Source organism: Apus apus, chromosome 6, assembly GCF_020740795.1.
Source record: "Apus apus isolate bApuApu2 chromosome 6, bApuApu2.pri.cur, whole genome shotgun sequence".
Taxonomy (NCBI): domain Eukaryota; kingdom Metazoa; phylum Chordata; class Aves; order Apodiformes; family Apodidae; genus Apus; species Apus apus.
In genome coordinates, this window is record NC_067287.1 from 32,206,608 (window position 1) to 32,219,092 (window position 12,485).

General features: G+C 40.6%; 2 protein-coding genes across 7 annotated transcripts in view; one reads left to right on the top strand and one right to left on the bottom strand.

The window, feature by feature from the left end:
- Window positions 1–5,836, top strand: part of HIBCH (3-hydroxyisobutyryl-CoA hydrolase) — a 39,590-nt gene extending 33,754 nt beyond the window's left edge. For all 3 annotated transcript variants that reach the window (XM_051622965.1, XM_051622966.1, XM_051622967.1), the window contains 2 exons: window positions 96–129; window positions 4,649–5,836. In XM_051622965.1, the coding sequence (XP_051478925.1) occupies window positions 96–129; window positions 4,649–4,764 (150 nt within the window). In that variant the 3' untranslated portion in view covers window positions 4,765–5,836. The remainder of the gene's footprint in view (window positions 1–95; window positions 130–4,648) is intronic.
- A 630-nt stretch (window positions 5,837–6,466) lies between these two features.
- The window catches only part of LOC127386250 (small membrane A-kinase anchor protein-like), a 28,169-nt gene continuing 22,150 nt past the window's right edge, over window positions 6,467–12,485 (bottom strand). For 3 of the 4 annotated variants that reach the window (XM_051622980.1, XM_051622982.1, XM_051622981.1), the window contains one exon: window positions 6,467–10,266. In XM_051622980.1, the coding sequence (XP_051478940.1) occupies window positions 9,849–10,100 (252 nt within the window). In that variant the 5' untranslated portion in view covers window positions 10,101–10,266 and the 3' untranslated portion in view covers window positions 6,467–9,848. Of the gene's footprint in view, window positions 10,267–11,605; window positions 11,639–12,485 lie in introns of those variants that run through there. The other variant, XM_051622983.1, reaches the window with a different exon arrangement.

A 12,485-nucleotide genomic window follows, 5' to 3' on the forward strand; every position in this document is an offset into this window, starting at 1 on the left:
CTGGATTTGAGAACTTGCCTTTCAAGCAGAAGTGGAATAGGGGAAGATGGGATAAATAAAATCTGTCACATTCCAGCTTGTTTTTTGTTTTTCAGAAAGGCCATGACTTCTATGAAGGGGTTCGAGCAGGTAAGCGTGCACCCCAGAAACTCAAGAATATGCAGTCACTGTTGTTTTGCTTCTCTGGAGGTTAAGACAAGTATATGCAGTAACAACCCAGAGTACGTTCCCCAGCTTGCTATAGGTTTTGCTTACTGGACTCCAGGATGGCCAGAATTCATTATTTGTTCCCAAGTGTAACAGACATCTTGTTCCCTTTGTGTAACCTCAGTCTCTCAACATTGTTTATCCAGTTGGTAAGGAAGCACCATGAAAACATTTCAGCAGTTCATTGGGAAAGTCCAAAATGCAGTTAATGCTGACAGTAGTGAGCAGCAATGTCATTTGTCTATCCAGATTTAGTGTTACAACAAAGCTGGCTCAGCCAGCCATAAGAGGGTTTAAGAGTCAGTCAAGAACAACCATTTTATAGAAAATTCTTAGAGACTACTTTCACCCACGTCCAGAATCTCTCTGTATACAGCTGTCTTCCTATTAAAAAACCCTGTGTGTAAACTTGATGTTAAATAATTCAGCATTTTAAGACAATGCTCAAGATAAGTAATGGTAAAAGAGCAACAGCTCAGCAAGACAGACTGTCCTTGATTCTACTGCTGATTCACCATGCAGTTTGTCAAACCCAATGTCACATCTGTTAGGAACAGTAATAATTATTTATGTACTATTCAGCACATGATGAAACAAAGCAGAGGCATTTCCTTTTCCAAAAAGCTTATGGTACAAGACATTTGGATGAATAACACTTTGATGTTGAGGGAACCTGGCTGTTAATCCACACAGTTAGACATCTAGTGTGCCTAATCACCTCCTCCGCCTTTTTTATACCTGCATTTTTCAAGTACTTTAGAATCCATTTCAGTAGTGGATATTAGTTTGAAAGTTCACTTTTAGTAACACTGTGTTTCAGATAGCTTGGGATGAGAAATGCAAAGTTTGTTTGTACAGCCTGGAAAGTTTCTGATTTTAATTAATTAAACTTTAGCATTCATTAGCAGAGACTCCTTTGAAGAATTTACTGCACGTGTTAGGAAGTAGATGGTTTTCATTCTGTTGGCAATGGGGACAGAGATATCTAAAAAAGATTATTACTAGGATACATTCTAAATCACCAAATAAGATGCTGAAATGTAGTTATTAGGGAAGTGACAAACTTGAAGTCTGAGTCAGATGAACACCAGACTCTCGGGTGTAGTGCACAAGGTCATTAAACCACCTGAGGGTGCAGTGGAGGACAAAAGCAAATCACTTGTCAGTATGTCTAGTAAATTACACACGAAGCTGCAACAGCAGCAGTTGGGAAGCTTCTCTTTTAGATAGGGTGATGTAGTAAAGGCTTAACTATATCAGGGGAAGAAGAAACAAAAACCACCAGAAATGCAGCTGCTCTAAGGGGATTGCTAATAATAATAATTTGTTCTTGAAGCACTTTTGCTCTTTACTTACTGTGTATGTGTTAGTGTATTTGTCACCTCAAAATTGTTTCTCTTGTTTATGACTGCTGCAGAATCTGACTCTAGATTTTTTTTAAGGGGTCTAATCTCATAAAAATCATTATCCAACAATGTGCTCAACTTCCTTTTTAATAGGAAGTAAGATTATTAAGTACTTCACAGGCTCAATGATAGTGAATAAAAGATTAAAATGATAAAGATGTTAATTTCAGTATTAGCTTTTTGGTTATTAAAACATTACATTCCAAACATTTAAGAGCCAGCTGTTTACCCTGTCTAACACAAGAGGCTCTACCATAAAGTAAAGATATAATAATCAGATTTTAGTTTTTTAAGATGTTATTTCAGCAGCAATGGCCATAGTTCAGGTTTAATAACAGCTTTTATCTGCTTCAAATCATAATTTTAATAGTTATGCTAGGAAAGTAGTTTGTTTAAAAGCTTTTTAATCCTGCTTTGACCCGAGGTCAGAATTTTATTTTTCTTTCTGCCAGTTTCCTTTCAACCAGACTGAAAAATCTGCTGGTAAACAACCTTCCTCATTTATGATACTTGTGATTTGAGCTGCTAAATTAAAAACCAAAACTGATGAAGCACAGAATACACAGACCATATTTCATCACTTGATTTAGAGAATAATACATAAACTAAGAAATTCACGGCCCTGGGTCATTTCCAAGAATTTTGGTTTTTAATTCTTACTGCAGAGAAACACTTGGAGTCTGTGCTCAAACACACCCAGGTAGACTGCAGTCTTAGCAACTTGAGGGGCAAAAATCTGTTGAATGTAGCCCCTTAACTATTTGTGCAGACAGGTAGACTTCAAATGGGATGGCTGAGAGCCTCAGCCTGTTGCTGACCCTGCAAAGATCTGATTTCTGGGTGGCTTCTGCCCTCTCTCCTGCAGGTGAGGCAGCTGGCAGCCTCACCCAGGCACACAGACCCCCTGTGCTCAGTGAGAATCTCGACATTTCCTTGTGACTGACCATTTCAGGTGCTCAGAAATACCAGTATTTTTGCTGTGCTGGATGAAGCTAAGCAAGAGAACACTCACTGAAGTCCAGTGAGGTCACTGGTACTGAGCAGAGGGGATTGGGAATTTAATTTTTATCTTGTTTTGTAAGACAAAAGCCACAAGAACAAACCCTTACCACAATGTCAATGTTCAGTTACATTTATCTTAATTAGCTTCCCTACCTTAGAAGCCTTTGGAATTTTTGTTCTGTTCTTGTAGTGATCCATATCTCAAGCTGGATAAACAGAAAATACACAGGAGTTAATGCAGAAAGGAGGCATTTGCACATGACTATTAGAAACAAATACTTTAACTCATGCAAGATTGAAGATTATACTGGAGGGATCATTATGATAATTCCATTTACCTGCCAGAATAAAACGGGCCACAGATCCACACAGAAGGATGAACTCAATTACACAGTAGTGCCATAGAGTGGAGAATTATCAGCCATTGCAGCTGTATTTCAGAATTGAAGCTGTTATAGTGTATACATGGACTTTTTTTTCCCTTTCTAATTTAAAGCATCTCTAGTCAGTGTTGTCTTTTGTGGATAACAGTTAAGATTATTTTGGCAAGATTGTGAACTTCAACTAAAGTTGAAGAAAATCATTAGGTAAGTACTAATCCAGTGGAATAAATATGGTTGATTTGGAAGATTTATATATTCTGATCCAAACCAATCAATGCCTTGACATCACAATGTTTAAAATGAACTTGTAGGATCATTACTTATCAGTAAATTACCCCGTTGAATGACCTAGTAAATACACTCTTTTACAGCACGTTTCCTTTAAAAAATTGCCCACATGGATTCTATTATCTCTAGAATTGCAGCCTCTATCTACATAATGAGCTTCTTTTAAAAATCAGTGTTTATTTGTATCCAAGGAGTCCTGTATTTGCAGGTAAATGATGCAGGGCCCTGATTCTTCTCTCTCTTTGGAGATGCAAGCCAAGGAGCTGTGATGCCTCTATGTCTTCAGCTACAGAAATACTAATTTATGCAGTTGTAACTTGAATGGTATTTATTCTCTAGGCATTTTCCAAGTGTTAGTTATAGAGGGAAAAGTTAAAATTCAAGTCATATTTTTTACCACAAACTGCCATAATGCCTGGCTTTTGATAAGACACAATTCTTAAGTGGGCATTCTTGCCACTGAACTTAAAGTCCATCTCCTTTGCACACTTTTCATCCTGGATGGTTTTAGCTCAGTCACCAAGAACAATGTCTGGTTAGAAAAACATGGCAACTTACCAAAAGCAGTTGTTACTCTTCCAAATAGTTAGTCTCTGTGTCTTCTGTCCACATGCCTGTAGAACCATTCTGCTCTGAAACTTGTCAGAAAGAAACAAGTCCTGTTGGCAGCCCCACCGTCTCTTGTATGCTGTGGGCTGTGCTGGTCTCCCAGGACACAGGTGCCTCTCCTGATCAGGCACTGATACCACACATCTGAAGGGAATGTTGGTTGAGGAGGGATGTTGGGGAGTCAGTCAGTGCATCCTAGAGAGCCACACGTACTATAGCTGTTGTGTTTGGGTTTTTTTTTAAATTATAAACATTTCACATTTTAAATGGTGCCTTTATGGGCTTTCTTGAGGACAAAAAGGTGCTCAGAAGGATGCTCTGGAATTCCATTCACGTTGGTCGTTTCTGCACACAAATGAGCTGCCTCATGTCTTACTGCTCTTTGGTAGTGCAGCTGTTCTTGCTGACATGCCCTCAACATTCCTGTGATACAAGGAATGCTTTTTGAGAATTGGTATATTCTTTCCCACACACATACTCTGCTTTAGTCTTTCCTCATCAGTTATTTCATTATGAGTTTATATGATGTTTAAATTAGCTCAGCTCCCAGATACATCTCTAGGCAGGTCACAAAGCAAGAATTTTTATCAGATTAAACACATATGTGTTATCAAAACTCTTTCTTCACCTGATCATACTGATTTTTTCTCCCCAATGTATTCACTGCACCTGTCTGTGTTGATGCTGTCTGAAGTCAACCTCATTAGATAAAGTTTACAAGTAACTTTTCTGTTGTTACACTCCACCTGACAGTGCTTGTTGACAAAGACCACTCCCCCAGATGGAAGCCAGCTGCTCTAGAAGAAGTCAGTGATGAATTTGTGGACAATTGTTTTAAGCCACTGGGAAACAACGATCTCAAGTTGTAAAGCTCAAGCCTGGGGACCTGCTTATACACCTGCTTAATTCTGTGATATAAAACATCATAGTAGTACGATAAGAGTTTGACAAGACTTTGCTAGCCTGAGATTTGCAAGTCTTAATTTTTTGCATTCAGAAACACTCTCTTTTGTTACACTGCCACAATAACAAAATAATCATATCTCTGGTTAATACAGGGAAAAAATGACTTCAGGGCAAGTTGTTATTTTTACTGCTTTGCACAAGGATTAATATTTTATTTTTTGCGTCAGCTCTTAGTGTAGGAGGAGCCAAAGGAAAATGCAAGACATGCTGGTGTTGAGTAGTCTTAACTAAAAGGTCAGCCTGACACATCGTTAATCTGAGAGCAAGAAATTGTTCTATTGATTTAACATTTGGTCAGTGTTCAGTCTCACTGATGTAGACATTGTTGCAAATGTCATAACACTCCCAGAGCACCAGTGAGCCCAGAGCACACTTCTGTTTGTTCGTAAAACCATGGTCTTTTTTTTTTTTTTTTAAATGCCATTAAGTTGAATTGAATTACATAATTAGTTTTTCATGATTTAAAAAATGGCTAGTTGTTCTTCGTTGAACAGTACTTAAGAAAAAAACTGTCTCTGACCTTCCTCTGGGCTCTAAACAGCACATTTCCTGTTGAGGTGAGGGATTCTGGTTGTTGTTGTGGCAGAGGTGTCAGCAGGACTGCAGTGGCTGGAGTCTGTACCAGCTGGTCTGGGTTCCTGTTGGCTTCTGCCCATGAACATCCTCTCTGCTGGGTGGAGGATTTGTGGGAAGTAGGGGGAGCACAGCAGTATGCCCAGTCATAGGTAACAAATAGAGGAGAACATGATGTGGCTGCTGCTCTGTGGATTGTCTGGTTCCTTAACATATCCTGACAGATGTATTTGTTGGGATCAAAAGTTAAATGTACATCATATCCCTGTCACTGTATGTGCAGTAAAGGTTGCTGGCTTCTGATACTAATAATGCTTGAAGGTATATGGCATAACCAGAGACCCTGGATGAAAACATAATCTTTTTGGGGGGGTAAAATAAATTTTTCTATTGGGGCTACAACACGTGGCTACTAATCCTTCTTCACCGTTAAGACTGCATGTGGTTTTTATCACGTACCAGTATCTCTTCCTACTTGTGTCTACAATTACAGGCAGGTCACAAACACAAATATTGGCTTTTCTGAAGATGAAGCAAAAAGAATGAGACTAAAGGAAGAAAGCTTTTGTTCAAATAACATCATCAGAAACCAGCACTAGGGAATCAAAAAGTCAGAGCTACAGCAGAACTCTTATGGTGTTTTCAACACTGAGCAAGTATTCATTACTGACAGGAATGGTCTACACTGGCTCAAGGCTTCTTCCTTCCCAGAAGCTGTTGCCTGGAAACAAAGTCCAGGACATTCAGGCATCAAGGTGAATTGCTAGAGTGACTTTCAGATACATGGAGGTGAGCAAAATGGAGAGAAAAATCAACATGGCTTTGTCACTAGAATCTTAAAGATAAAATTGGTAAAATTTCAATTACCAGTTCAGGTTATCATGTATGTCCTTGTTATGAGACAGTTCCTGGGTTTATTTTCCAAGCAGTTGAGAGATTTCATTAATATCTCTAGGGTAACTTCTGAAAATATTACTTGAATTTCTACCTCATGCTGGTTCTGTAAGAAATTTAAACTTCCCCCATAATTTGTTAAAATTAGTGTTAAGCTTCAGATCCTTAAAGCAATGGCTGTTCTTAATTTATGTTTTTTCAATTGGTTCATTCAATTATTTTTGTACAGAAGAAGCCATCTTCAGTGCACAGTAATCCCCAGGGAGTAGGCATTATGCCTTCTGTGACTGAAGTGGATTTAAAACATTTTAGCAGGTTTACTTCTCTATCAATAAACTTTGACCTGTGTTTAATTGCTTCCAATACTCACATGAATGGGAATTATCCCAAGCTCATGGTATGAAGCCCTTGTCCAGTCTCCCTGCATTTTTTGTCAAAGAAAAAGGCTTACAAGCAGATGGGAAGTTTAATTTTATTTGGTCCACAAGAAAATATTTTCCACAAAAAATATTGTAAAAATATATTGTTGTGTGTCTTATTTGGGAATACTGATGTTGTCTCACTTCAGAAATGTCAGTTTTACAGAGTTGTGCGGAAGTTAGTATGTTTTGAACCATGATTAGAATATCAAGTCAGTCACACACTAGTGCCCACTCAGACTATACTTACGTTTCCTGGAGAAAATAGAAAGCAAATGTATTTTTAACTCCTAAATAGAAGTAAATGGTTTTGCAGAGCATGCCAGTCCCATACTGGAGTGCCTTTATTCCACAAAATCAAGCCAAAGAACCAGTGGCCACTTAGCTGGAAAGCCACTGTAAGGGGCTTTCTAAGACTACAGCACAGTTTAGAGTAAGCTAATGATAAGTAAACACGTATTGTTTTATGTAGGTAAAGAAGTATTTTTATTATGCATTACTATTGTGTCTGTTAAAAACATAGCAGAACTCTGGAATGGCCTTTGATCTCCCACCATATTGTAGCACTGAACAGGTGCTTTTAAAATTATTTTTTAGTAAGGGTAAGTTCATTATTTATTAAGGACAGTGTCTTGTAAAAGAGATTGTTTTCCTGGTGAGAAGCTGCCTCCCTCTGGTTTGCAAGCTCGTTTGCTTTCCCTGAAGTTCCAGTGTCACAGGAAGCATCATAAACCAGCTGGAGTGACACTTCAGGCCATACTGAAGCTGCTGTGATCTCCAAGCTTTAGGGAGGGCAGAGGAGCTTTGTGGTGCAGGTGAGTGACAGGCTGGGCTGACCCAGCAGCAGGAGAGCACTGGGTGTCTGGGCAGCCCCCAGACCGGGGCTCACAGCTTCAGTTATAGCCAGGTAACCTCCTTTGGGTGTGCATCAGTGCAGATGCTGTGATTTCACTTCAGGCTGTTTGATCTGACATCCCTGCTTGCTGCTGGACAGTGCAGTGGCAGCCTGCCAACCCAGAAGCTGCTTTCAAAGTGCCTCTGCTGTGCTGACTCCAGAGGAGTGCAGATGTGAGGCTGCATCCAGAGAGAGGACCTGAGACACTGCAACAGCCAGCACTGCAGAACCTTCTCCCCAGGGCAGCCACTACAGCTTTTGTACAAGGGTCAAGGCAGACACACCTAAATGCACTCTTAAAACAAACCCAGTTTTCTGCAGCTATCTGCCTACCTGGCAAATAATGACTATGGATTTTGGGCCTTACTTCAGCTATAATAAGAACAGGAATCTTTTTTAATACTGTGGTTAAGCAATATCCAATGAATATGTACTGATCTGATTAGTGTTTTGGTTTTGCTTTTTAATTCACCCTACTATATGGCATGGAGTTTTTTTAAATGGAGCAAATGCAGGGTATGATTTCATGTCTTACATGCTTTAGAGCTTCAAGGAACAGCCCTCTTAGCAGTAGAATTTAAATGGGCCATAATACTGAAGTCCCATTTTACACATGGCTTCAAAGATGACTACGTTACTTCAAAGAAAAAGACTTTACAACAACAGCAGATTTTTCTCCCTTTTTCTGCAAAAGCCTGAGAACAGTCTTACTAGAAGGGTCTGGACAGTGTGAATTAGTGGTAGTCTTGTGCTATGTTACAAATAAGTGTTTTTCACCTTTAAATTCCTGATACAACCACCTCCTGACACAGGTGAGTTTCAAATAACTAAGTTAATGTCACAAAGTTTGCAAAACAGCTCAATATTATGTCTGAGAATAAGCTAAAAATAACAATTTGCAGTCCTGTCTCTGCTTACCATGGCTTGAAAATCATGCTTTGTATCACTACTAGAACTGTGTGTACTTTAAAAAAATAGTAACAGGTTTTGCCAGTATGGAAATGTTTTTCCATAAAACAAAAACATAAAATGGAAAGCACTTTGATTTAGGAAGAAAAAACAACCCTACATCTTTTAAACTGGCCATAACAGAAAAAGGAACAAACAGGTTGCTAAAACCCAAGTTGCTACCAAGGCAAGATGACTATAATTAATTCATCATTTTCTTGACATCTCAAGTGCTAGTTAGGAGTAGAGCAGGTCACGCTGCAAGTCGTGGAGAAGCAGGGTGCAGTGTGTGGGTGCAAGCTGGATAAAATGGGTAAAGAATGTAGCCCTTTAGCTTTGGGCCTAAGGCTTATTCACTAATACAGTGCACTGCTCAGGCTTTAGGTTTCTGTAGCTCCTCTGTGCATCCCTGCACACAGCCCTGCCAGCAGGTGAGCCTGCAGAGGCTGAAGGAAGGTGTTTGTCCCAAGGGTGTTACTTCAGAGTGACATCTGAGTGTAATGCAGCCATAGTTCCCCTGATTTTAGAGAACAGCCTTCATGCATTTCCAGAAGCCAGAGCACCTGTTGATTATAATGCACTGTTTAACAATATTGTCATGTTTCTCACTGGCTCACTTAAGAATGGCAGTTGAATAATATCATGAACTATATGGTTCCCTGAATACTACTTGGTTTTGTAAAAAGCTTTTCATTGCCTTAAGTATTTTGTGGCTTACAGGTTCAGCCTACTCAATAAATCAAAGCAAAATTTCTGACAACAGTTACCTTTGCTACATGTAGACCCTTGGCTTCACTAGCAAAACGTGGACAGATTTACCAAGCACAAAGAGTTACTCTCTTGTCACCTACAGACAGACCACTGATTTTTTTTATGCAGTGTGTAAAAATCCACCCTTTGTCCTTGAGCATCTCTGGGGCCTCTGTGGCAGTGCTTGCAGAGTTGCTAGGCAGCCACGTTCTTCTCATCCTCTCTTTATAACACTAATTTCTGATCACATTCAACACATGAAGACAGAATATACTCAACATACGGCTGATAACAAATGACACTTGATTGAGATTCTACTGCAATCCAATTAGTTTCTCAGCAATATCGATCCAAAGGCAAATTTTTTCAGCCTCTCCTTGCAAACACATCCAACTGGTGGCATTGTGCTCAAATCATGGATGGTGTTACTTCATCTGCACAACCACCAAAGACAGACTGCTGGGCAGAGAGGACACTGGGTGTGAGGACAGTCCTTGGCAGCTAGGGCTCAGGGCACATCACTCTCAATGTAAGGGATGTCACTGTATTTGCTCTCAGTCACTGCCAGCTGTTGCATGGCCTGATCCAGGATCTCCCGGGAGAACCGGTCGGCATAGTCTTGCACTATGATGCTTGGTGGACCTTTCACATCCACCCCTGTGATCAGGGATGACTTCTCCCCAGTGCACACTTCCCCGATATCTTCATCCTGGATAGCATTTGAATGTGGAAAGGCATACTTGGATTTGAAGCATCCCATGGTACGTTGGAAAATGCAGCTGCAGAAATTCAGTTCAACAGCATGTTTTGGTAACCTGGAAGTGGTTTCCGTGTTTGGGCACAGTGTTGCTGCTTCTTGCCAGTGGTCCCAGTTGCTTTCAAAGAACACAACCTCTCCTTTTGTGCTTCTTCACTTCTGAAGGAACCTGTCAAAAGAGTGTTTCATATAATTGCAATAAGTAGTTGGCCATTCTCAGCTCAAGGGAAAGCTACATTCACGCAGATGCTTGTAGAAGCAACTTCAGTAAATCTCTGCATGATGCACATGAAATGTATTTATCAGCAACATCCATCTACTACAAGCAAAGTTTGAACCGAATTCAAGCAGCCTTTGAATGCAATTCCCAGCACGTGATGTAAGCCACCCAGGACCCTAAAGATCTTAGGAAAAAAAATGAACTGTCTCTTCCAGAAGGACAAAGCAGTACTGTTTTCCCAAATATGTAAACAAATACCATCTAACTCCAGTGACTGCTGCTGCTAAAGGAAAGAAAGAAAACCCACCCCCTCCCCAGAAGCAGCACACAGCCACCACCTCACAACAGCCTTGTGCCATGGCTGTTGAACACCTTTTGGGCAGGAGCCACACAAATTCCCAGTGTCACAGGATCACAGAATGCCAGGTTCTGCTGTTGCCCAAGGAGGCCTGAGCCTGCAGTCCTGAGAAACAGAGCTGCTTTTTGACTTTTCCCTTGAGAGGTTAGGAAAAGCAGCAGTGGGCTGTTGTGTTCCATGCAGGTCTGGCAGAACTAGAGCACCATTCTTACTGAAGAAGGACAACTCTAGACAAGAGGGAGTGAGGAACAAAGCACCTCACGGGGTCCTTTTGTCAAACTCCTCAAGAATCAGAATTGGTCAGCCCAAAATTCTCATATGTGTTTTTTTTCATTTACCAGCCTACAAAGCTGTCTCTCTACAAACAAAGCAGAGTATCATGATATGCCTGACTTTGCTTGGCGTGAGTTTGCCCACTTATCAGAGTTAATAGACTGCCAGCCAAAATAAAGACTGTGCTGCAGAGGAACCAACTGTTCCCTACAGCTTCACCCATGACGCTGTACTAAGGTCAGCCAAAGTTAAAAGATTTTTTTGTAAATAGCCTCTGAGACCATAATCATGGCAAAGATGTTAAGCCTTATTTACTTGCTTTATGTACTGGGGGAAACAGGGGCTGCAATCGGGTAACCTGATCATAAGCAGAGGAATATTTGCAAATATTTGCAGAGGAAATAAATCCCATTTGCAAGCAGATGGTGCTTCACAGGTAGGATGGGACTTCCCCAGACCAGCAGATGACTCATGAGAACTAGGGTCATGGTGACAAGCTTCTCTCCTCCTGCTGCTCATTCATCAAAACATTGCTACCTGTTCAGAAAACAGTAGGACTGAAGTGCCAGTTCTCCAAAGTGGGGGTTGCTGTTCCTGGCAGAAAGTCAGCCCTAAAGGGCTTCTGAAACCACCAAGCACATACAAACATTTTCATACCTGTAGCTTTGTATCACAGCGTTTCAGTGGTTTAGATGAGTGTTTGTAAATCACTTCAATAACATGCAGTAAGTCACTCTGGTGTGCAGTGACACCCTGCAGCATGTGCCGGTGCGTTGTAGAGCAGGGAAGGTAGTTAACAAGCCTGTAACATAAACCCTGCTGCTAGCATCCATAGTTTTACTCCACACAGAGGAGAGCTAAGCTATCAGATTTTATAATAACTTGCTATCAAATGAGTAAAAGGAAGGATTCCCTTCACTGCAAAAGCAACCACATGTATCCCTATGGTGGTTTATAAAAACCCCATGAGCTTTATACCCATGTCTATCAACTGCATCCAGTGATGAAACTTAAAATGCTGACAGAACATGCTTACAGACCAGAGGCCAAGGAGATGTCTGAAAGCAATTCAGACTTCTGAATAATTAAAACCTTTATAATAGTCATATCTTATACATGTCTAATTTCAATATACACCATTAATAAAACATTCATCAAAATTGTTTCCACTTGCTCTTCAGAAAGCTCCGGTCTATAATTACCTGGGTCCTCCTTCTTGCCCTTTTTGTAGACTGGGGTGACATTTCCTGTCCTCCAGTCCTCAGGCACCTCTCCTGTTGCCTACGGCTTACCAAAGATGATGGAGAGTGGCCTAGCAATGACCCCCACCAGCTCCCTCAGCTTCATCAGTGGGATAGGGTCTCCCCATCCAATGCCATGTTCCCAGGATCAAAGAAACCAAAATTCTCCTTGTGGCACCAGCCCCTGAGCCACATGTTAAGCAGCTGTGTTTTCCTGTTCCTCTCAGTGTACAAGGTAGTCTTCCCTGCCACTGAAGGGATTGAAGAAAACACTACCTGTGCTCCTGATCCTTCAG